The sequence below is a fragment of the Microtus ochrogaster genome, chromosome 5 (assembly GCF_000317375.1).
Source record: "Microtus ochrogaster isolate Prairie Vole_2 chromosome 5, MicOch1.0, whole genome shotgun sequence".
Taxonomy (NCBI): Eukaryota; Metazoa; Chordata; class Mammalia; order Rodentia; family Cricetidae; genus Microtus; species Microtus ochrogaster.
Genome location: NC_022012.1, coordinates 66,647,191 through 66,669,857, shown reverse-complemented (window position 1 = coordinate 66,669,857; position 22,667 = coordinate 66,647,191). Strand labels below are relative to the sequence as shown.

General features: G+C 44.7%; 1 protein-coding gene and 1 pseudogene across 1 annotated transcript in view; one reads left to right on the top strand and one right to left on the bottom strand.

Annotated features, from left to right (window-relative positions):
• The window catches only part of Prtg (protogenin), a 121,770-nt gene that overhangs the window by 24,170 nt on the left and 74,933 nt on the right, over positions 1 to 22,667 (top strand). The window contains exons 3-4 of the mRNA XM_005347642.3: positions 18,611 to 18,755; positions 20,951 to 21,084. Coding sequence (XP_005347699.1) covers positions 18,611 to 18,755; positions 20,951 to 21,084 — 279 coding nt within the window. The remainder of the gene's footprint in view (positions 1 to 18,610; positions 18,756 to 20,950; positions 21,085 to 22,667) is intronic.
• Positions 315 to 1,902, bottom strand: LOC101996754 (annotated as a pseudogene).

The window sequence follows — 22,667 nt, the reverse complement described above, 5'->3', positions numbered from 1 at the left end:
TCTTCCTCTTCCTCTTCCTCTTCCTCTTCCTCTTCTTCTTCTTCTTCTTCTTCTTCTTCCTCTTCTTCTTCCTTACTCTCTCTCTCTTTCTTTCTTTCTTCTTTTTTTTTTATTGCAGCTCTGGTTTGAGTCCATCCCTAATTTATAGTTTGATTCTCCCTAGTGGACTGACATACCCAAGATGGAGACCCATCCTCTTCAGGGCCCAGACAAGGGCTGTCCCCAGCAATGGCTCTGGTCTCACACTGTGTTTTTGGCTTCTCTTCCCGGCCAGTCCATGCACTGTGGCCGGCAGCATGGCTTTTCTTTTCAGTTCAGTGGCCCTGGTTGGTCCAGTGGGGCTTGGGGATGTGGCCATCCACGTAGAAGTTCCTGGTGACCTTAGGAAGAGCAAACTCGACTCCATCCAGCTCAGGGGTCAGCACAATCTGGTAGCCCAGTCTTGAGTACTCCTGGAGCAATGGGGCCATGTCCAACATATTGTCCTCCCTCTCCTCGGTAGGAGGCAGGAGATCCAGGTGGGTCTCACTCACATACACATGGCAGGTGGAACATGCCAGGGAGACCTCGCAGGCCCCTTCCAGGTCCACCCCTGGCGCTGGGCCAGGTGAAGAACATTGTCCCCAACTCTGCCCCTAACGTGGATCCACTGGCCAGAGAGGTCCACAAAGACCACGTTGGCCCTGGGGACAGACAGGGTGCAGGTGCTGAACCAAGGCTGACCTATAGCCAAGTGCCTACTCTTGGGGTTTGGCTTTGGCTTCCTTCCTTGGCCAACAATTTGGCATGTTTTGCAGTTTTCTTCTTGTATTTCTTACTGTGCTGTTTCTTCAGAACAGTGCGCTGGCTTGCAGGACATATGGAGTGACAATTCCCTTGATCTCGGGTGCTTTGGTCCCAGTTCTTACCGTCTTGTTTCAGAGTTTTCTTTCCTTAATAATCAACTTATTTTTACTTTATGTGCATTGGTGTTTTGCCTGCATGGATGTCTGTGATGGTGTCAGATCCCCTGGAACTGGAGTTACGGTCAGTTGTGAGTTGCCGTGGGATTCTGGGAATTGAACCCAGGTCCTCTGAAAGAGCAGCCAATGCTCTACTGCATATTGGTGGACATCATCTTTGGAGAGACTGAAAAGTCTGCAGATTCTGATGGCTCTCTTGTTTCCCAGCTGTGGAGGCACAGTAGTATCTCTCTCTCTCTCTGTCTCTCTCTCTCTCTCTCTCTCTCTGTCTCTCTGTTGTTTTTTTTTTTTTTTTTTTTTTTTGGTTTTTCGAGACAGGGTTTCTCTGTGCTTTGGAGCCTGTCCTGGCACTAGCTCTGTAGACCAGGCTGGTCTCGAACTCACAGAGATCCACCTGCCTCTGCCTCCCGAGTGCTGGGATTAAAGGCGTGCGCCACCATCGCCCGGCGCTGTTGTTTTGTTTTTAACAACCCCCAAGTTGAGAGCTCTCAGATTGGCATCTAAGATGCAGCCTGAACAGATGTGGCTTATTTTCTCTCACTCTCCTTGGCCTATAGCAGCAGGAATGCCCCTTCTCCATAGCAGGCATAGTCTGCTGTGTGTGGCTCAAGACAGTTTACTTTATGGGAAAACCTTATTGTGTTCTCGCTGTGGATTCAAACCACACCTCTCCACCCAGAGCGTCAGCAGCTACTTCTGTGACTTCTCTTGGAAAGTATGGGGTTTGTGGTCATCCATTTCAAAGAGCTAGACCTTGTTTTTAATCATTTATGTATTTGTCATATATATATGTATATATATATGTGTGTGTGTCATATATGCATATATATGTATACACACACACACACACATATATCATTAAGTAGCCCTACCTGACCTGTAACTCACAGAAATATGCTTCTGCCTTCATCACACTGGAATTAAAGGTGTGCACCGTCATGTCTGGTATCAACTTTTTAATTTATGTAATACACTTTGAAGTTATATTGTAGGACAGGTATCTAGTTATATGGAGGAGAAAATAAAACCAGGGCTTTTATACTCTGAGAAAACGGTGTTATATGTGAAACGGCAGGATTCTGTTCATCAATCATATATCTACCTGTCCGTCCATCCATCCATCCATCCATCCATCCATCCATCCATCCATCCACTATAATCTCTCCTCCAACTATTTATCAGTCCATCATCCATCCACCCATTTATCAATATTATCATCCATCCATCCATTCATCTATCCATCCATGCATCTATCTATCCATCCATCCATCCATTCATCCATCCATCCATTATCCATCTGTCCATCCATCTATCTACCCAACTATCCAGTCATCTATCCATTACTAGTTATCAACAACCTCCCCAGCCATTTACTATTTATCTACCCATTCATCCTCCACCCATTCATCTGTCAATCCATCAACTGTTCCTATCTACCCATTATCTATCCATTCATTTTTCCGTCCCTCTACTTACCCATCCACCCACCAGTCATCCATCTCTCCTCTGTCTGTCTGTCTGTCTGTCTGTCTGTCTGTCTATCTCAAAATAGAGAACAACCCTGTGAAATCTATCAAGAAAGGGTTTAATGGATTGCAGCTCCTCATCGAGAATAACCATCTCTGAAAGCAAAAACGGTCCGAACCAGAAATACTTCTGTGGTGAGTTTGCGATTTTTCTTATTTAGAATGTCCACATGGACAAAGTTGCTAAGTGACACAGGTTTGGTTACAAAGGCCGCGCTCTAATGCATTCTTGAGTCTTCCGTCTGTGACTAGTGCACTGTGTAAAACTGTGTGGAATGCTCTTCCTGCACAGTTGAGCTATTAAGCAGAACTAATTCTTTATGGAATAACAACAAGGCCTAGGAAAGGCATCTCTCCGCTCGGGCAGTACAAGGCCGTCGCTTGGCAAACTGCTGACGGGCAGTGGTCTGGGAAGGACAAAGCCAGGGGACTTTTTTCTCTTCCCCCGGAATTCACGGGAGCCACACAAGACGACAGCTTTGAGGCCGGTTACTGTGGCTTACTGTGCATATTTTTTTCTGTACGATTTCCTGCTTGTTTTTGCCAGCAGAGGGGCCAGGAATAATCACTTGATAAATGCGTTAGCATGTGCCCTACGCTCTGTGGCCACACACTGCTCCTGGGAGACAGATAATCTGAGAAGAAGAAAATCCCACTTGGGGCTGCCTTTCAAAGAGAGATCAGATTTTACTGCCAAACTAACAGGATTCTGTCTGGATTATGTGAGTGCCATATGGAGACTGATTATGTGAGGTGGGTTTTGTTTTTTTTTTTTTAACTCAGGAATAAAGAGTGGCTGGAAAAATGGAAGGCGAAGTGAACAGTTACTGCGTTACCAGCTCTAGGGAAGTAAACTGCCACACCAATGGTCATGTTGTGACAGTTTTATGATTATAAAAGACTTATTTACCTATCATTTTCATTGAAAATGCTTGTGTGTGTGGTATGTGTGCTGCTTGTTCACATGGCACGTGTGTGTGAGCGTGTGTGGGTGTGGGTGAGTCTAGAAGCCCAAGGCTGGTGTCGGTCTTTCTTCCTTATGCATTGAGGCAGGCTCTCGGAATTGAACCTGGAGCTCGCTGATAAGACCTAGTCTGCTCTGGGGATTCCCTGTCTGCCTCCGAGCACGGGAACTACTCCTGTGTGCTTAGCAGGTGGACCCCCGTGCCCACCTAGTGTTGATGTGGATTCTAGACATTGGATCTTTGCTCCTCAGAACTGATCAGAGCACTTTATCTACTGAACCGTCACCCCAGCCCGTACTTCTGTACTTTCCTTTAAAATACTGTGCATGTAATAGTGTGGGCGTATATACATGTGTGTGCATGCGTGTGTGTGTGCGCGTGTGTGTGTGTGCGCGCGTGACACGCATATGCAAGGGCATGTTCATGACAATCAGAGGACAGCTTTGTGGAGTTTTTCCTTCCCCCTTTACGTGCGTTCCAGGCATGGAAATGAGGCCATCTGTGTCTTGAGCAAGTGATTTCTGCACACTGCACCATCCTATGCCCCGCCCTATGCTCTTCTGTCTTCTTTCTCATTTTACTGAGTTGTGTGGCTTGTCTTGTCCTCAAATCGTTCCTTAAATTTTAATTAAGACAAACTTCCTCACGGAGAGTCAGATATCCAACTCTGCCTCCTCATGGTTTGAGAAGGTGCCCTGCTTCTCACTGCTCCCTAATGTCTGGTGATCTCTTTAGAGTGAAGGCAGCAAGTGCCAGCTAAGGAGCCTGTACTTCTGCTCAGGAGGGGCTGCTGGGAATGCTCAGCAGTCTTGGTCAAACACGAGTTCCACAAGCCTGTAGCTGAGTTGTTCAGGTCCATGTCTTAGGCTGAGGCAGTGGCTCCATCTGTGAAGAAGACTTGAGTTTGACCCCCAGAACCCACATAAGAAGCTGGGTGTTGCGACATGCACTTGCAATCCCAGTGCTAGGAAGGAAGGAAGGTGGCTCTCTGGGGCTTGATGGTGGCCAGTCAGCCTCTTTGGTGAGCCAGATTTTCAACAATGTTAAGCCTGGCCTGGTGGAACCTGAGTCAGAGTGAGTGTGGGAGACTGGAGATTGGCTTAGAATTCCAGTGGCTGACTTCAGTCTGCAAGAAGCTCTGGGTTGGCAGCCTCTACAGATGACTTCACCAGAACTGTGTCTCCCTCCACCACAGTGTGTCCTTGTGGGTGGCTCTGGGGGGTCGAGTCTTTAGGTATACTGACAAACCGTATGTGATGCAACTCCTGGCTTCTCAGCAGTGGTGGCTGCTCCTTCAGTGTTTGCACAGGAGGGACTGAAGTCCGGACCTCCTTCCTCAGGAGCGTGAATACATTTCTAGCAGGCAGGATAAACTTTGTCTAATGAGTGTATGTGTGTGTGCTACTACAGAGACAATTTTCATTTAAGCCTCTTATACTCCTCGAGATAATTATTATGTGTGCATTATGCTACTTGTATGTAATCTGTAGACAGATCCTTATGTGATTCTTTCTAGATCTACATACCTAAAGATACAGGATAGATGGGTGAGCAGATCTAGTGAGCAGATGAGTATATAGGGGAGAACACAGCTGTGTTTTGTGTTTGTCACATGTCTTTAGAGTGCTGTTAGTAGCTGTGTTGTTATTAGTCTTGAACACAAGCACCTTTACCCACTGAATTACCTTGCTGGCCCACGAGTCAGCTTTTAAAACCTGTGTGTGCTGGGTGTAGTGGTACACACCTTTGATTCTAGAATTTGGGGGGAAGTTGCAGGTGGACCCCTGAGTTCAAGACCATACTGGTCTACAGAGCAAATCATAGGCCAACCAGGGCTACAGAGAGACCTTGTCTCAAAACAAATGAAAACAGAATAAAACCTGTGTGCTGTTGTCCCGCTGACTACGTGGCTTTTGTCCTTAGAACTGCGTTGAGGGATTGGAGGGTGCTGCAGTGGTTAAGAGCACTGGCTGCTCTTCCAGACGACCTGGGTTCGGTTCCACAGGACAGTTAACAGCTGTCTGTTAACTCTGATCCCAGGGGATCCAGTGTCCTCTCTTGGTCTTAGCAGGTACCATACACACACGGTGCACAGACACGCATTCAGGCAAACACTCATACACATAAAAATAAGTAAAACCTCAAAAAGTGTTAAAGTGTCATAAAAAAATTAAACAAAAATCTTTTCCATAAAAAAGACATGAACCTTTTTGAGATTTACTTTCAGTTAATATACAATATTTGGTGTATGTGGTATAAGTACATGTTGATTGTGTGTGTACGTGGCATGTCTGTGTGTACATGTGTATGGACGCCAGAGGGCAATATTGAGTGGCTTCCTTTATTGCTCTCTACCCTTCTTTGTCATATGTGTGTGCGTGCGTTTGAGTATGCAGATGCCAGTGTTTAGAGGCCAGAGATTGACTTCACATGTCTTCTTTGTGAATCTCTATTTGTTGAGACAGGGTCTCATGCTGAACTGTCTGTTTTGTGTAGACTGCCGGCCAGCAGGCCTCCAGAACGTTCTGCCTTCGCCTCCCAGTGTTAGGGTTACAGGTCTGTGCAGGTAACCTTGCCTAGCTTTTTACTGGGGTGCTGGGGATCCCAACTCAGGCCTGAATACTTGTACAGCAAATACTTTACCCACTGAATCATTTTCCCAACACCCTCTCCCCGGTTTTTTTTTTTTTACAGCTACCAAATATTTTTTAAAAAATATTTATTTATTTATTATGGATACAATATTCTGTCTGTGTGTATGCCTGCTAGAAGAGGGCACCAGACCTCATTACAGATGGTTGTGAGCCACCATGTGGTTGCTGGGAATTGAACTCGGGTCCTTTGGAAGAACACGCAATGCTCTTAACCGCTGAGCCATCTCTCCAGCACCCCCAAATATTTTTTATACCTTTCATTAAATGTGTTCTTGTTTTTTTCTTTAGTCAGTTTGGTATGTATTACTACATTCTCATGCTCACCCTGTCCCGTCTCTCCTCCCCACTCCTGTCCACCCTTCCCCAGAAGTCTTCCCACATCCGTGTCATTTTGTTTTGTTCTGTGACCCATTGGGTTTAATGGGTTTGGAGCTAACAGGGCTGACAACTGAAGACAATGGCCGTCCCTCCTCCAGAGTCCTTCAGTCCATCAGGGAGGGGCGGGGCCGTGAATCCTCTCCTCATACCTGTGCACTTTCTTCACACTGGTCACCTGAGAGAGAGTCCTTTGCTCCGTTCTGGTCCAAAGTCCTTCAGACTGGTGACCACACCACAGTCTGCACCCTTTCTCTCAGCTGTCCCGTCTGCCGTCCCGGTATATTCTGCTCTACTTGAGTTTATTTTGTACAGATCTAGCATTTCTCTGCCTGTGCCAGAGCTTGCACGTGCGGCGGAACGGTGCTGAAAGTGCTCGGTGTGTTAAAGCCATCTCTTCTCATGCCCACCAAGCACCCCGGCTGTCATCATGAATTGTGAGCCGGCTCCTGCAAGCAGACCCTGGACGGTGGACAGTTGTATGTAAAGCACTCTGACTCTAGACCCATTGAAATCACTCCCCGTGCCTTGTTCTTAGGCTCTTTGCAACCTTAGGAGACAGATGTTGGAACAATGACACTTGTTCTTTTGTGGCGTAGGCGTTGGAAGGGTGCCAGGAGGTAGGAAGGCAGGGGACATGCCAGCACAGGCCCCAGAGAGCCTGCCACATCCATTCCTTCCTTAGCCTTCCTTATTTAGGATATGCTGGAGGATTAAGAGACCGTTTACATTTCTTGTGTGTTGGGGAAGCACGTGTGTGACCTGGTGTGTGTGTGGAGGTTGGATAGCTTGTGGGGATACGCTCCTTCAGCTGTGCGGGCTCCAGAGACCCAGTGCGGGGCATCAGGTTTGGTAACAAGCACCTTTGTCCAGTGAGCCATTTCTCCAGCTTGGGTTTTTGTTTTTATTTGTTTGTTTGTTTATGTTTTTTTGAGACAGGGTTTCTTTTGTATATTTATTTTTTTATTATACGATTTTTTTCATTATTTTATTTTTTTATTAATTTTATTGAGCTACACATTTTTCTCTGTTCTCCTTCCTTCCTCTCCCCTTTCAACCCACTCCATGGTCCCCATGCTCTCAATTTACTCAGGAGATCTTGTCTTTTTCTATTTCCCATGTAGATTAGATCCATGTGTGAGATGGGGTTTCTTTGTGTAACTGGCTGTCCTGAAACTCACTTTGTAGACAAGACTGGCCTCAAACTCAAAGAGATCTGCCTGCCTCTGTCTCCTGAGTGTTCGGATTAAAGGTGTGCGCCACCATCACCCGGCCTGTTTTATTTTATTTTTTAATGGCTACAGTAACTGTATCTCTGTACAATAGCTGTATCTCAATAGCATAGTAATCTCTATGAAGTAAATATTGTATTCTATGATACCACGTTATAACCCCTTATGAACCTGACTTTATAGGACAGAGTGACTCATCAGTGTTGTGGGCTACGTGTCCAAGCTGAATTGTTCTCAGGGGGAAGAGGGGAGAATCCCCTGAGGTTCAGGGTGGTGGTCATGTGGTGCAGTGAGTTAATCCAGGAAGCCTTTGTTGGATGCTCTGCTTATTCCTGGCAGTGGCTAAAGAAGATACATTATCTGAACTACGAGATGAGACCAGGACCTAAGTAAGATAAAACAAATAAAAAATTCTTTTTAAAAATTATTTTAATTACTCGTGTGTGTGTGTGTGTGTGTGTGCGCGCGTGTGTGCGTGTGTGTGTATCTGTGTGTGATCTATGTGTGGTTATGTGTACCTGAGGACTGGTTCCTCTGGAGGTCATAAAGCCTTTCCTGTAGCATCTCCCAGAGCTGGAGTTACAGATGGTTGTGAGCTGCCCTGCCTGTGTGCTGGGAATCAAGCTCAGGTCCTCTGTAAGAGCGGTATGTGCTCTTAACCACTGAGCCGTCTCTCCTTCCCCATCTTGGCCAGTCTTAGAGCTATAATAAGTTTGAAACGTATTCCTTGGTTGGTTTACACCTGCAGATACCATCACGCTATGATTAAATGATGCACGGATATCTTGGCTGACAGCTGTCTCTGGGTCCAGGGTCTTGGCAGGAAGTGAGAGCTGATGAGGCACAGCTTTGCTGTGTTCTTGGTTAATAAAGCCTGCGTGGTTGACTTGAAACACCAGTGACACAGAACTAAATTTTAACTTAATAGATATAAAACTCAGTAACAAATCTCTGATGCTGTGAAGATTTGAGAGTCAGAGCTAGAAATCACCCCGTGTTCTAGAGGAGCTGCTTGCACATTCCCTCAAAGCTGCTGATTGTTGGCTTACGGATGGTGTAAGCTGGAAGCTCTGGAAAGTGATCTCTGATTGCTGGCTGTGTTCCCCTGCCATTTGAGAGCCCCTGGGAGGAGTAGGGTAGTGGCAATCGGTGTAGCCCTCGCCAGCCTCAGCACCGACCTGTGGTGCTGGACCTGGAGCTCAGTGTCGACCTGCAGTACCGGGATCTGGAACGCAGTGCCGACCAACAGTGCTGGGACCTGGAACTCAGCTCCGACCTGCAGTGCCGGGACCTGGAACTCAGTGCCACCTGCAGTACTGGGATCTGGAACTCAGCTCCGACCTGCAGTGCCGGGACCTGGAACTCAGTGCTGACCTGCAGTGCCGGGACCTGGAACTCAGTGCCACCTGCAGTGCCGGGACCTGGAACTCAGTGCCACCTGCAGTGCTGGGACATGGAACTCAGCTCCTACCTGCAGTGCTGGGACCTGGAGCTCTTTGCTAACTGCAGTGTTGGACCTGGAACTCAGCTCCGATCAACAGTGATGGGACCTGGAACTCAGTGCCACCTGCAGTACCGGGACCTGGAATTCAGTGCCAACCTGCAGTGCTGGGACCAGCTGTATAAACCACAAGTCAACATTCTGACTGATGTTTGCGTAAGAACCCTTTGTATGCACATTTTTATTGGCAGCTTTTAGAAGTAACATCTTCTTACATTGAGAAGATCCTAACAAGTTGTTTTAAGTTGCCGAATGAGCTGTCATTACAAATAACATATCTATACTTTTTTCATTTTTTTAAAAAGCAATATATGTTAAGTATTGTTGCGGGAGGTCCTCCCGCTCCTCCAGCCTATAGCTGCTGAGATACCAGCCCATTGGGGCATGGTCTCTCTCTCCCTTTAAAAAAGCAGCGACTTCCCTCTCCGCTCTCTCTCCCTGCTCCGCTGGCGACTAGACTCCCTTCCTGGTTGTGCAGAGGCCTGTGATCTGTAGGTTTCCCCCTTTAAATAAATACCATCTTATTAATCATAATTCCCAACTGGTGTGGCATTGCTTGTGACGTACGACTCCAAAGTATTTCATTTATTCTGGCTTGTTTATTTGTTTTTTGAAACACAGTCTCCTTCTCTATCCTCGGCTGGCTTCTAATTCACAGAGAATCCACCCACCTGCCTCTGCCTCCTGAGAGCTGGGATTACAGGAATGTATCACTATGCCTAGCTTTTAAGATACATAAATGTTCTACTGACTAAATAAGCAAGCTAATATTGGTACATCACTTAATTAGTGGTACATTGTTTCTGCTATACAATCACTTACATGTTGCTTTCTGACCAGTTTTGTCTGAACAGCGAGCGTTTACAGCCCCGCTGTAAATCGTAGAAAATGATTAAGTGGACAGAGGAAGAAGAGGAAATCACAAATCAAATAGGCACTTACATTTATTGTGTTTGCAAGGTTGTTTTTGAGGACAGCGCATGTTTTGGGGGGCCCTTGTGTCCGGGCTGTTTTATAGAGCTCTGGCCTCTTAACAACACTACTTGAAGGGCTCCTTCTGCCGCTCTTGGCTTGTTTAGCTCCGACTGTGGAGGGAGGTCAGGTTTCACGAGGAGGCTGAGGGCTTGTAAAAGGCGTACCTTCCTGAAGAAACAGAGTCCACCTCAGGAAGCGAGCTGAGGTTTTTGAGGGGATACTTAAAATTTGTCACTTAAAGAAAGAGCAGAAAATGTGGACAATGAAAAGATTGCACAACCGAGTCTTAGGAGGCCCCAGAACTCACGCCCAGCGTTCACTTTCTCACTTTAATAACCATTAAAAAAATAACAATCAGGACTTGGGGGATGGCTCAGCCATCTCATGGTTAAAGTGCTTACTGTGCAGGCATGAAGACCAGAGTTCAGATTCTCAGAAACCCAAGTCATTGCAGGGTAGGCGCAGCAACCTTCCTGGAATTCCAACCCTAGAGAAGGAAATGGGTTTCCCAGGAGTGGCTAGGGAGACTAGCCAAATTTTCAAGCTCTGGTTCTCTTTGAGAGACCGTGCCTCAGGGGCTAAGGGGGGAGCATGAGAATGATCCTAAGCGTCAGGCTCCAGCCTGCTTGTGCCTATATGTGTGTCCACATACATGAGAAATATGCACACACACATGTATGCACCATACACACAAGAAAAATGGAAAAAGAATAATCAAAATAGAAGCCATGCCCCAGAACCAGGCTGGCTTCAAGTTTGTAATCCTCCATCCACAGTCTGGAGTGTGTGCTATGGTACCTGACCAGATTTTTTTGGAGGGGTGGGGGTGGGAGTTTCAAGACAGGGTTTCTCTGTAGCTTTAGTTCCTATCCTGGAACTAGCTCTTGTAGACTAGGCTGGCCTCGAACTCACATAGATTTGCCTGCTTCTGCCTCCCGAGTGCTGGGATTAAAGGCGTGCACCACCAGTGCCTGGCCTAGATTTTTTTTTAAGATATATGGCTCATTAAATAAACTTTAAACAGATGATTTACATACTTTCCTATGCAAAGATGAAATAATAGCCTCGGTAAATGTCAGTAAGCACGCTTTTTTATTTGTTTAGTTTTTGCCATGGGGCCGGGACTGCAAGCCTTGTGCATGCTGGGTAAGCGCTCTACCACTGAGCTACACCATCTGCTGTAAGCAAACTATTAAAGGTATCTCTCAGGTCAGAAACTCAGGGATTTGACACACATTCTTAGCGGGCTAGAAAGCCAGTGCAGTTTGGCTTGTTCTGAGCAGAGCTAGTCTGCGGTGTAGAGAGTCTCCTGTTCTCATCTTCCCCAAAAGCTCTAGTGTCTCAGCTTACAAGAGAATTCAAAGTCTTGGTTCCTGCCAGCCTTCAGATCTCAGTGCCGACCAACCGAGTGAGACGCTTCATTTCCCTGTACCTCAGTTTCTCCAGCTGAACATTTCGATGACAGCCTCGAGAATTAAATAAACTAGACTATATAACACTCACAACACAGGGCTTAGCAACAAAATGTATGCTAAGCTATTACGTCATAAACGGCTCGAAATTTGTGTTGTAATGTTCAAAACTTTACCTTCCCAGCGTTTATTGCAGTTTGAGCTACCAACATACACAGCAATTAGTTAAATATCTCTTTCTACTCTTAGATTCCTGAGTGTAACCCTCCTGGCTTTGTCCTTCACTGGGTTACGGCCACCTAGAGTGCCCCAGACACCAGATAAATATTTATTGAATGAATTGGTAAATTTAGGAGGGATCACTTTTGTCTAAAAATGTTCTGAAATGAATAGGATTAAAATATTTTTCCAGTTAGGAGTCGGTTAATCCAGCCTGCGGTTGTATAGTTCAGAGCCGGTCCACATGTCTCTGCACTGGGTAGACAAATCATGAAGCGTGTGAAAGCAGGGTTGATGTGAATGCGTGATTCATGGAAATCGGCTCCTTTGCATCCTAATTTCACAGAATAGCTTTTAAGAGCAGAGATACATTTTTTAGTGGTGGGAGGAAGTGGGCATTTTATGTCTAAAACCATAGCAATTTATGGAAAACTTTATAGACTGGGTCACAACTCAGTGGTGACATTCTCAGTGCGTGAGACCCTGACTTCAGAGCCCAGAGCTGTTAAACGTCCTTTATATAATTTTAAAGTGACTGCTTAATAGGGTTTGGTTCTGAAGTAGTTGATGCCAAATTGCTTTTCCCACCTCCCCAGAGCTAACCTGTTGATGGTACCCGGTCAAGAAGATGTAAATATAGATCTTTGCCATTAGCCATTGCATCCTCTGCCATACCAAGGATACATGCATTCCATCTGTCCAGTAATTAAGCTAACCAATTTAAAGAGTTGACTTAAATATTTATCCTTACTTATTTATTTTCGAAATGATTTTAAATTGTTGTTTTATGTGCATTGGTGTTTTGCCTGCATCTATGTGTGAGGGTGTTGGCTCCCCTAAAACAGGAGTTACATACAGCAGTGAGCTGCCATGTGGGTTCTGGGAATTGAATTCAGGTCCTCCAGAAGGGCAGCCACCACTTTTATACCACTTTTATTTAACAGCTGAGCTATCTCTCCAGGCCCATACTTACTTATTTTTTTTTTTTTTTGCTCTGAGACGGGGCCTCTCTATGTAGCCCTGGCTGGCCTGCAACTCACTATATAGACCAGGATAGACTTGAACTCACAGAGATCTGCCTGCTTCTCCCCAGTACTGGATTAAAGGCAGGATTTTTTAAATGTGTGTGTGCATACTCACAGGTTTGTGTATGTGCAGGTATGTGCATACAGAAACCACTGAGCTGTCTCTCCAGCCCATAGTTTAAAAACTGGAGACCCATAAGTTAACGGATGAAAGCCAGGAGGTGCTGCTGTGTGCATCAGACATTGTAGAAGTATAGAGAATATTTTTTTTAATATTTATTTATTATGTATGCAATGTTCTGTCTGTGTGAATTCCAGAAGACCAGAAGAGGGCACCAGACCTCATTACAGATGGTTGTGAGCCACCATGTGGTTGCTGGGAATTGAACTCAGGACCTTTGGAAGAGCAGGCAATGCTCTTAACCACTGAGCCATCTCTCCAGCCCTAGAGAATATTTTTTAAAGGAATTTATTAGTTACTTTTCCTGTTGCCACGATGAATTACCTGACAAAGGCAACTTGAAGAAAGGATTAATTTTGATTTAAGGTTGTGGGTACAGTCCGTGATGCTGGAAGTTGGGGGGTGCAGGGATGTGAGGCAGCTGGTCACGTGGCTTCTGCAGTCAGCGAGAAATAGGGAGTGGTCGGTGCTGGGGCTCACCTCTCTTGCTGTGCTGGGACCCAGGGATGATCCTATTTCCACCTCCCAGGCTGGGATTGTAGGCACGAGCTGCTGAACCTGGCTTTTAATGTGCTTTCTAGGTATCAACTCCTCAAGTTTGCAGCAAACACTTTGCCAACTGTCTCCCAGCCTTCTTTCCCAAGAAGGCCTAACCTTGTCGGTCTTCAGTAGGTGAATAGCAATGTTGGTCTAAGGTCAACCTAGAGTTAGTGTCTTTGTAGAGAAATGTCCTGGGAAGTAGCTGCAGAGACCATCAAAATGAAAAGCTGGGGCCAGTGGGATAGTTTGGTGGACAAAGACGCTTGCTGCCAAGCCGTAGGACCTCAGTTTGATCCCTGGACCTACACAGTGGAAGGAGAAAACCAACTCCCACTAGTTTCCCTGTGATCATCATATTCGTGCTGTGCCACATGTGTGTGTGTGTGCCCTCCCACGGTGCACACAAAATAAATGAAATGAGTTTTTTAAAGAAAATTTTTGTATTGATATTTAGAGTTTGATGTTCTTGGATAGAGATTATAGAGCTTCCAGCTTTACTCCTTATACTCTTTAGACTTTTGGGGGATTCTCAAAAGCTTTTTATGTCATATGACTTCTGTTTTAGGGTTTCTATTGCTGTGATGAGACACCACGACCATGGCAGCTCTTACAAAGGAAAAACGTTTAATTGGGTTAGGTTGTATTTCCAGAGGTTTAGTCCATTGTCATCATGGTGTGACATGGTGGCTTGCATGCAAACATAGTTCTGGAGAAGTAGTTGAGTGTCCTATGTCTTGACTTGCAGGCAGTGTTAGGTATTTCTCTTAGACGAGCCTCTCTGCTGACACAAATAATTTCAATCAGACCGTATCAGACCGAATAAAAGATGCCCATGTTTAATGCAATGCTCCCAGGTGGCCCCAGGAAAGCATGGAGAGGGGAAGAGAGGGAAAGGGAAACCATGCAACAAAACCCAGAGACCACGTGTTCATTCTCTGGGGGCCAGTTTGAAGAGCCTGTGGGAGTGGTCTTGACCTTCCCTGGGGAGGGGTTACCGTTTGGTGGGCTTTCTTGACTCTCCCTGGGGCGGGGTCTTATGCCAGGAACTGGGGTGAAACCCACAGACAAACAATCCAGACTTTTTGTATAAAGGGGTTTTAGGGAGCTGGGGTGATGCTTCCCACCAAACAGGCAACAGGAAGTAGTCAGAGATGCTGGGCGTGGCTTGAGCATATATGAGACCTCAAAGCCGACTTCCACAGTGACATACCTCCTCCATCAAAACCACTCCAATGAGGCCATACCTCCTAATAATGCCACTCCCTTTGGGGACCATTCTTCCTCAAACCACCATATTCCGCTTGCTGACCCCCCAGAGGCTTGTAGACACATCATCATGCAAAAATGCATTCAGTCCAACTTCAAAAGTCCCCATAGTCTATAACAGTCTCAAACTTAAAGTCCAAAGTTCAAAGTCTCTTGAGATTCATGCAGTCTCTTAGTTATAAGATCAAAATTAAAAAAAAAATCAGTTCACATACTTCCAACATATAATGACACAGGATATATATTACTGTTCCAAAATGTGGGGAAGAGACAGTGGTGAGGAAATCCTGGATCAAAGCAAGGCCAAAAACCAGCCATGCAAACTCCAGACTCTGCATCTCCATGACTGATGTCAAAGCTCTCTTCAGGAAAATGTTGGTGCTCTTGGAACTGGTGTTGCTCTGAGAAATAAAATGGTTTTTTTTTTTTTGTTTGTTTTTAAAGCGCTTTTCAGATATCTAACTCCTTTCAGCTTTGTTGGCTGTAACACACTTCTTTTCTTATGCCTAGATTGCAGGGTTCCCCAAAACCCACCACAGAGTCTGAACTCCTAGGCAAAAGCAAGAACCTTTATTCAAACTTGAGCTTGGACCCCCCCCCCCCCATGTGTTCAACACAGTCGTATGATTTGAAAGCCCTGAGCCCAGTTGGGGAAGGTTTTTTTTTTTTTTTAATCATATCAGAGGTTGGGGTGAGAGGATTTCTAAGTTTCAGGACCCTTGACTTGCTGACATTTGTCTAGGGGTGTTTTGGTCAAAGATGATGGGCCAAGGGACATCTGGTGATCCTATCTGCAATGGTTAGAACATTAGGTATTTCCTTTGGAACGTTGAGTATTTTCCCCTTGGTACTGATTTGTCCATTCCTGGGTTGTACCTGGGTGGTCTCAGTTTGTGGTCTTTCCTGGAACTAGGTATTGCCTTAGGGTGAGCTGAAACTTAGGCTACTCTTTGACTGGCTTTTATTTAGCCTGTCATGGCAGCAGTATAGCCAAGCCACCCGGGCCCCACACTTTCTCTTTGGCTGGTTCCATTCCCTGTGAGCAACTTTTCTCAGCAGGTATCCTACAACTCTGGCATCTCCAGCCTTCAGCTTCACAGCTTCACAAAATGACCTCTCTAGTCTTCCATTTGGGGACACCTCTGACACATGCCTGACCTAAGCAGCTTTCCTTAGTTATAGAGAAAAATTTCAAACCACCGCATTTTTTATTTGTTTGTTTTGTTTTGTTTTGTTTTAAGTTTCATTGTTTTGTATGTCTTGCATTTATAGCCCTGGTGGGCCTAGAACTCACTGTGTAGACCTGGCTGGCCTTGAACTCACAAAGATCCACCTGCTCCTGCCTCCTGAGTGGTGGGATTAAAGGCATGTAAAACCATGCCCAGTACTTAAATCTACTGCTAATTGCTATTAATAAGGAAGCTGATTAGCTTAATTACTAGACCTTCATTTACTTTAAAAATGAAAATATTGGGGGGCTGACAAGGTGGCTCAGCAGTTAAGAGCTCTGACTGTTCTTCCAGAGGACCCTGGTTTAGTTCTCAGCACCTACATGACAGCTCACACCTGTCCGTGATCCTAGTTCCAGCGTTCTGACACCCTCACACAGACATATATACAGGCAAAACACCAATGCGCATAAAATAATAAATTAAAAAATGGAAACGTTGGTCCATTGCTTATTAATGTAAATAATATATTAATATAATTATTTTCTAAAGGTAGAAGTTAGTTAAATGAATATTGTTATTAGTTTTGTTTTTGCAAAACTTTTCTTTCTGTGTATGTGTGTGTTTGCCCACATGTTTGTCTGTGCACCATATGTATGCAGTGCCCTTTGGAGACCTCAAGTCTCTAGAAGTGTCATGTCTCCTTGAACTGGAGTTACAGACAGTCGTGAGCAGCTTGATGTGGATACTGGGAGCTCAGCCCAGGTCCTCTGCCAGAGCAACCAGTGCTCATAACCGCTGAGCCATCTTTCCAGCCCTGGTATTATTTTATAGTTGAATAAATCCCTTTACTTTGCTTAGCAGGAGCATGCATAGGGGTTCTTTGCTTCTACAATGATTAATGCATCCCAGTTTGTAGCTTTCAGAAAACTCCATACATTCAAGAGAAGAGAAAATTGAAATGGCAAATGGTGATTATTTTGAAAATGGCTTCTACTCTGAGGATCTACTGCCATCCGCAGTCTGGGTGCTGCTGTCCACGGGAGTAGAAACCCTTGTGACTGACACAAACCAATGTGACTATGCCTCTTCCCGTGTTCTGAAAATAAATCCTTTTGAGAGTAATTTCTAGAGCCCTGAACCTCTAAAGGCCAGTAAACTGTCTACAGAAAACCAAAGCTGGCAGCCTTCTGTGACCTTTTGCCCTTTCTGATCTAATGGAGAATCAATCTGGCCCCTGCTTTTTCATAATTTTCTTTCTAACTTCTGTCTCTGTGAGGGCATTTTAAACTGAAGTCGCAGGAAAGGAGTTAGACCATCTCCTCGGGTCCCTGTCTTTGTGTCTTGGAGGGCTTAGCTGAGGGAAGGGGCACTTCGTTCTCCCTGATGTCTGGACTCCTTCAACATGCAGGACTGTAGACTGGGGATGACTCCATGGCAGCCTGCTTAGTATAGGGAAGAAGAATCGACTCTGGAAACATCAACACTTCAAGATTTATCTCCCTTTGGAAATGCATGAGCCTGAAAACAGCCTTTCTGCTTCTCTGAGGCCTTGTGTTCCCCACGCAAAGATATCTGTCCTGCCTTCACCTGAGCAAACCCAAGGAGCGGGTCTGTTGTGTGGGACCCTGGAGTCTTTGGGATCTCCTTTCCTCTTTAAAGCCCAGTGGAGTCCTCCGTCGAGCCTCCTCTTCTCAGTTCATCCCGAGGCATTGCAGCTTAGCCTGAAATGTCCTATAATCTTCTTCCTGTCTCCTCACATCCTGTGAACACAGGCTACTGTTCTTTCCCTCTGTGCTTGTGTTACGTTGCCTCTCTTGCCTCAAATTATATATTCTTCTCTCTCTTTGGGATCCAATGGATTCTTCAAAAGTCAGTTCACAGAAGTTGTTTTTTACCTGCGTATTTTGTCTTTATTACAGTTGAAAAACTGTTATTTTAAAGTGTGTGTGTCTGTGCACGCGCATGCACGCATGCACTCACACTAGAGCTAGAGTCACAAGCAATTACAAGTTTCCTGGTGTGGGTCCTGGGAATTGAACTCAGGTCCTCTGCAGGAGTAATACTTGCTCTTAACTTCTGAACCATCTCTCCAGCCTTAGTTTGTTCTTGTTTCTCTTTTCCTCTACTCTCCAGTAGGATTTGGCTTGTACTCTACATTACATAACTATTTTGAATAATTATTTTCCTTCTCTTTAATAGATGATGTTTAGAGTTTTAAACTTTAGGAAAGACAGGCTCCCCAAGTTGTGGCCCCCTTCCTTTTCAATTGATTTCTTTTTTTTAAATATATTTATTTATTATGTATACAATATTCTGTCTGTGTGTGTGTCTGCAGGTCAGAAGAAGGCACCAAACCTCATAACAGATGGTTGTGAGCCACCATGTGGTTGCTGGAAATTGAACTCATGACCTTTGGAAGAGCAGGCAATGCTCTTAACCACTGAGCCATCTCTCCAGCCCTTCAATTGATTTCTGAAATCGTCTTTGTACTATGTAAATTACACTGACCTGAGCAGGAGACCAGATCCGGTCAACTGCGCTGCATAATGCTATTTCTGAATGTGCCGCTGTCTGCTTATTCTAAATTTGTCCAATTTTGTCACAGCTATTTCTGCGTTTGAAGTCCATCCAGTTTCTACAGACGTCCACGAAGGGGGAGTTGCTAGATTTTCTTGCAAGATTTCATCAAACCCCCCTGCAGTCATTACGTGGGAGTTTAATAGGACAGCCCTGCCTGTAACCATGGACAGGTAAATACAGCATGTTGATTAGGATGTGCGTACACATGATGATGACTTCACACTAAGCTTCCGAGGGGGAAACGTGGTAGTGTTCCTTTTCGTTTTGGGGTGGCAATAATGGATTTCCTCGGACATTCTCAAACCCAGATTAAGAACCCCATCCTCGGGCCTGGAGAGCTAGATCCGTGGCTAAAAGCACTCGCTGCTCTTGCAGGGGTTCGGTTCCCAGCACCCACACGGGAGTGTAAGTCTAGCTCCAGGAGAGTCGGTACTTCTGTTCTCTTCCCAGCGGTGCAGGCATGTGGTACATGCACATATGTCAGACACATGCATATACACACAAAATAAACATTTTTTAAAAAAATGTTTGATTCCTGCTCTGCTCCAAAGTATACAAAAATCATTTGCTAAAATGACAGAATACTGGAATGGGGAAAAGTTTGTGAGGTGTTTTGTTGAAGAAAGAGAAAAACTCTGATTCAAGAATATCTCAGGCTGGGTGTTGGTGGCAGCGGCACATGCCTTTAACCCCACCACTCAGGCAGAGGGAGATGGATCTCTGTGTTTAAGGCCAGTCTGGACTACAGAGTGAGTTCTAGCACAACCAGGGCTACATAGGGAAACTCTGTCTCAAAAAAACAAACATACAAACACAAACCAATTGTTTGTTTTTGTTTTTAGAGACTTTTTTGAGACAGGGTTTCTTTGTGTAGCCCAGGCTGGCCTGCACTCCTTTAATCCCAGCATTTAGGAGGCAGAAGCAGGTGAATTGCTGTGAGTTCAAGGCAAGCCTGATCTACAGAGTGAGTTCCAGGACAGCCAGGAGTGTTACACAAAGAAACTCTGTCTCAAACAAACAAACAAACAAACAAACAAACAAACAACAATAGCAACAAATGTTAAATGAATTTTGGCTTTGGATTAAGATAGAATTCTAACAATTGAGTTGGCCCTGAACATATTTCTGCTATTTTGCAGCCTGTTTATTTGAGGCAGTGTTCTTGGTATTGAGAAATATAATGGGGCTGGAGAGATGGGTCTGTGGTTAAGAGCACTGGCTGCTCTTCCAGAGGGTCATGAGTCAATTTCCGATACCCACATGGTGACCTAGGACTGTCTGTAGCTTCGTGGCTTCAGTTCCAGGGGATATGACGCCCCCTCTGGCTTCTGCTGGTACTGCACACAAGTGGTGCACAGATATACAGGCAGGCAAAACACTAATACACATAAAATATTTTAAAAAACTGATGGATTGAAAAACATTATGTCTTATTGAACTTAAGTCATTAAGTCAAATAGCACTAATATTAAGATTAAGCACCCTAACTCTGTGCAATCCAGATATACTAATTTGATGCTTACATGCTGGGAAATTACTAAAAATATTAGTTTTCCATAATTAGGCCATTATGTTTCGTTAAGGGCAGAAAACTTTTTATATTCAGTAAAAACACTGCATTTCCTGGCACACGGCAGCCTTTAGTCTGAGCCTGGCTGTTTCAGATGGCATTCATTGGTGCCGTGTGGTGCCACAGCCTTCACCGTGTGCAGTGCGAATGGACTGTGTTCAGAAGTGAGGTCACATGCTGCAGCACAGACCAGCTCACCAGAAGCAGCTCAGATTCTTTGCTTATTTTATGTTGAATTGATTTTTATCGTTGCACATATCAATACCTTTTACCATTGCCAATTTTTTATGACTGCCCCATGTTCAAGTTTTGTGATTTTTTTTTTATGTTGAGAAGCATCTTTTTGTTTTATGATTTTTATATGGGGTTGTGACCCTATTTGAGAAACTGGGTCAGAATCAGTAGCTCTTGTTGTTTTTGCTGTTGTTGCTGCTGCTGTTTTTAAAGATCAGGATTTTGAAAATAAATCATACTAAGTTCTGAGCCACTATCAGCTAAATCAATGTAAGAATGTTAACAGATCCTCTTTGTAAAAACGAGAGTGCTGGATTTTATAGACTGTCCTGTAGAATTAGTTACATCTCAGAGACCTGTCATGACCCAGATGAAATAATAGAGTCAAACTAATGTTTTTTTTGTTTTTTGTTTTTTTTACCGGTGTTGGTTAATATGTTAATCTTTACAGTATTGTTTCTACCATGATTAAAAAGGTTGAATGTGTTAATTCTGTCAGTGGATATGTTTAGAAAGAATGAAGATCTACAGAAAGTTCAGTTCCACTTCCTGTCTCAACAGGGTGACTGCCCTGCCGTCAGGAGTGTTGCAGATCTATGATGCTGGCCCGGAGGATGCTGGGAATTACCGCTGTGTTGCCACGACTATAGCTCATAAACGGAAAAGCATGGAGGCCTCTCTAACCATAATTCCAGGTACCGTGCTAAAGTGTCTTTTGTTTGTTTTCTCCCACCTTTTGGGAGTTTTGTTTGTCCCGTCTGTTTTCCTCTTGGCTTCAATGACATTCTGTCCATCAGAATTTTGATGGTGTTTAAATGCTTGTAATAGAGTTGGTTCTGGTTTGATGTTTTCAGATAGAGACTTTCTTTGTGCCCAGGCTTGAATTTGTAACCCTTCTATTTCTGCCTCCCCCAGGGCTGGGATTACAGGTGTATGCCACCATGCCTGGATTGTAATCTGTTTAAAACATAGTCTTTTACTAAGTACATCTTTCCCAGGTATTTGTGTCTTCTATGTCAACCTCGAGACACACTGAATGGTTACTTTATACATTTTTCACTTTTGTTTTTCAAAGCATAAAATACAGACAGGGCAAAAAGAGAATGTCCATCGCCAACAAAGATGTTTATTTTTAATATTGATATTCTTCACCTTAAGCACTAACTGCTAATGGATATTCATTTTGGAGTATCGTGTGACAGACTTTTCCGAGGGAGACATATGCACCCTAGTTAGGGATCCCACTACAGATCAAAGCACAGATAGCACCAAAGACCCACTTAGTAAACCAGTGAGTTTTATTGGGATTACTTACAGGAATATGGGTGAGGGGTTACTTATAGGAGCAGAAATGATTCAAAGACAGCTGCATCACCAAAGCCTACCCCAGCATGGGTGACAGCTCACAAAACTGGGAACCTGGAGCACACTGAGCCTGCAGACAGATCTGGAGAGTTGGAGAGTGGCCTTTCCAAACGCCTCATTGGTTTGTGTGTCTTCCAGGCAGCCCACTGATCTCTGCTTCTACCGTTTACTGGACTTGTCTGCTTTGTATCTTGGTTCCTCTGAGAGTGACTCTCAGCAGCCTTCACTGTACTCTTGGGGACCGAAGGGATGTAGTGATTCTCCTCAGTTTCAGGGACTTCTTTACTTTCTGTGGTAATGAACTTCCCTGCAGGGTGGGATGTTTCAGTCTGTGAGGAAATTACCACACAACAGGGGCGGGGGAGATAATGAACACATTCTAGAATTAATTGTAATAGTTACTTAGCTGAAAAGTCTGAAAACCATTGAGTTAGACATCAGATAGGTGAATTGTGTACCCTAAGAGTTAGACCTCAATAGCACTTTTTTTCTTTAAAAAAAAATCTTATTGAAGAAAAAGAAAGGAAGAAAGAGTGAGGGGCTGGGGAGATAGGTTCTTAAGAACATTTGTTCTACAACTGTGAGACCCAGAGTTCCTGTCCCAGCACCTACATAAAAGCTGTGTGCTCATAACCTCAGTGCTGCCAGCCTAGAGACAGGAAGATTATGGTAGCCTGCTGGCTGCCAGCCTAACACTAGGTTCAGTGAAAGACCCTGCTTCACAGAAATAAAAGTGAGAGTTGACCAAACGGGGCACCCAGCATCCTCCTCTGGCCCCTATACCTGGACACACACACACACCATGCACAAACACAAACACACACACACTACGCACAAACACACACACCACACACACACACCACGCACAAACACACACACACACCACGCACAAACACACACACTACGCACAAAC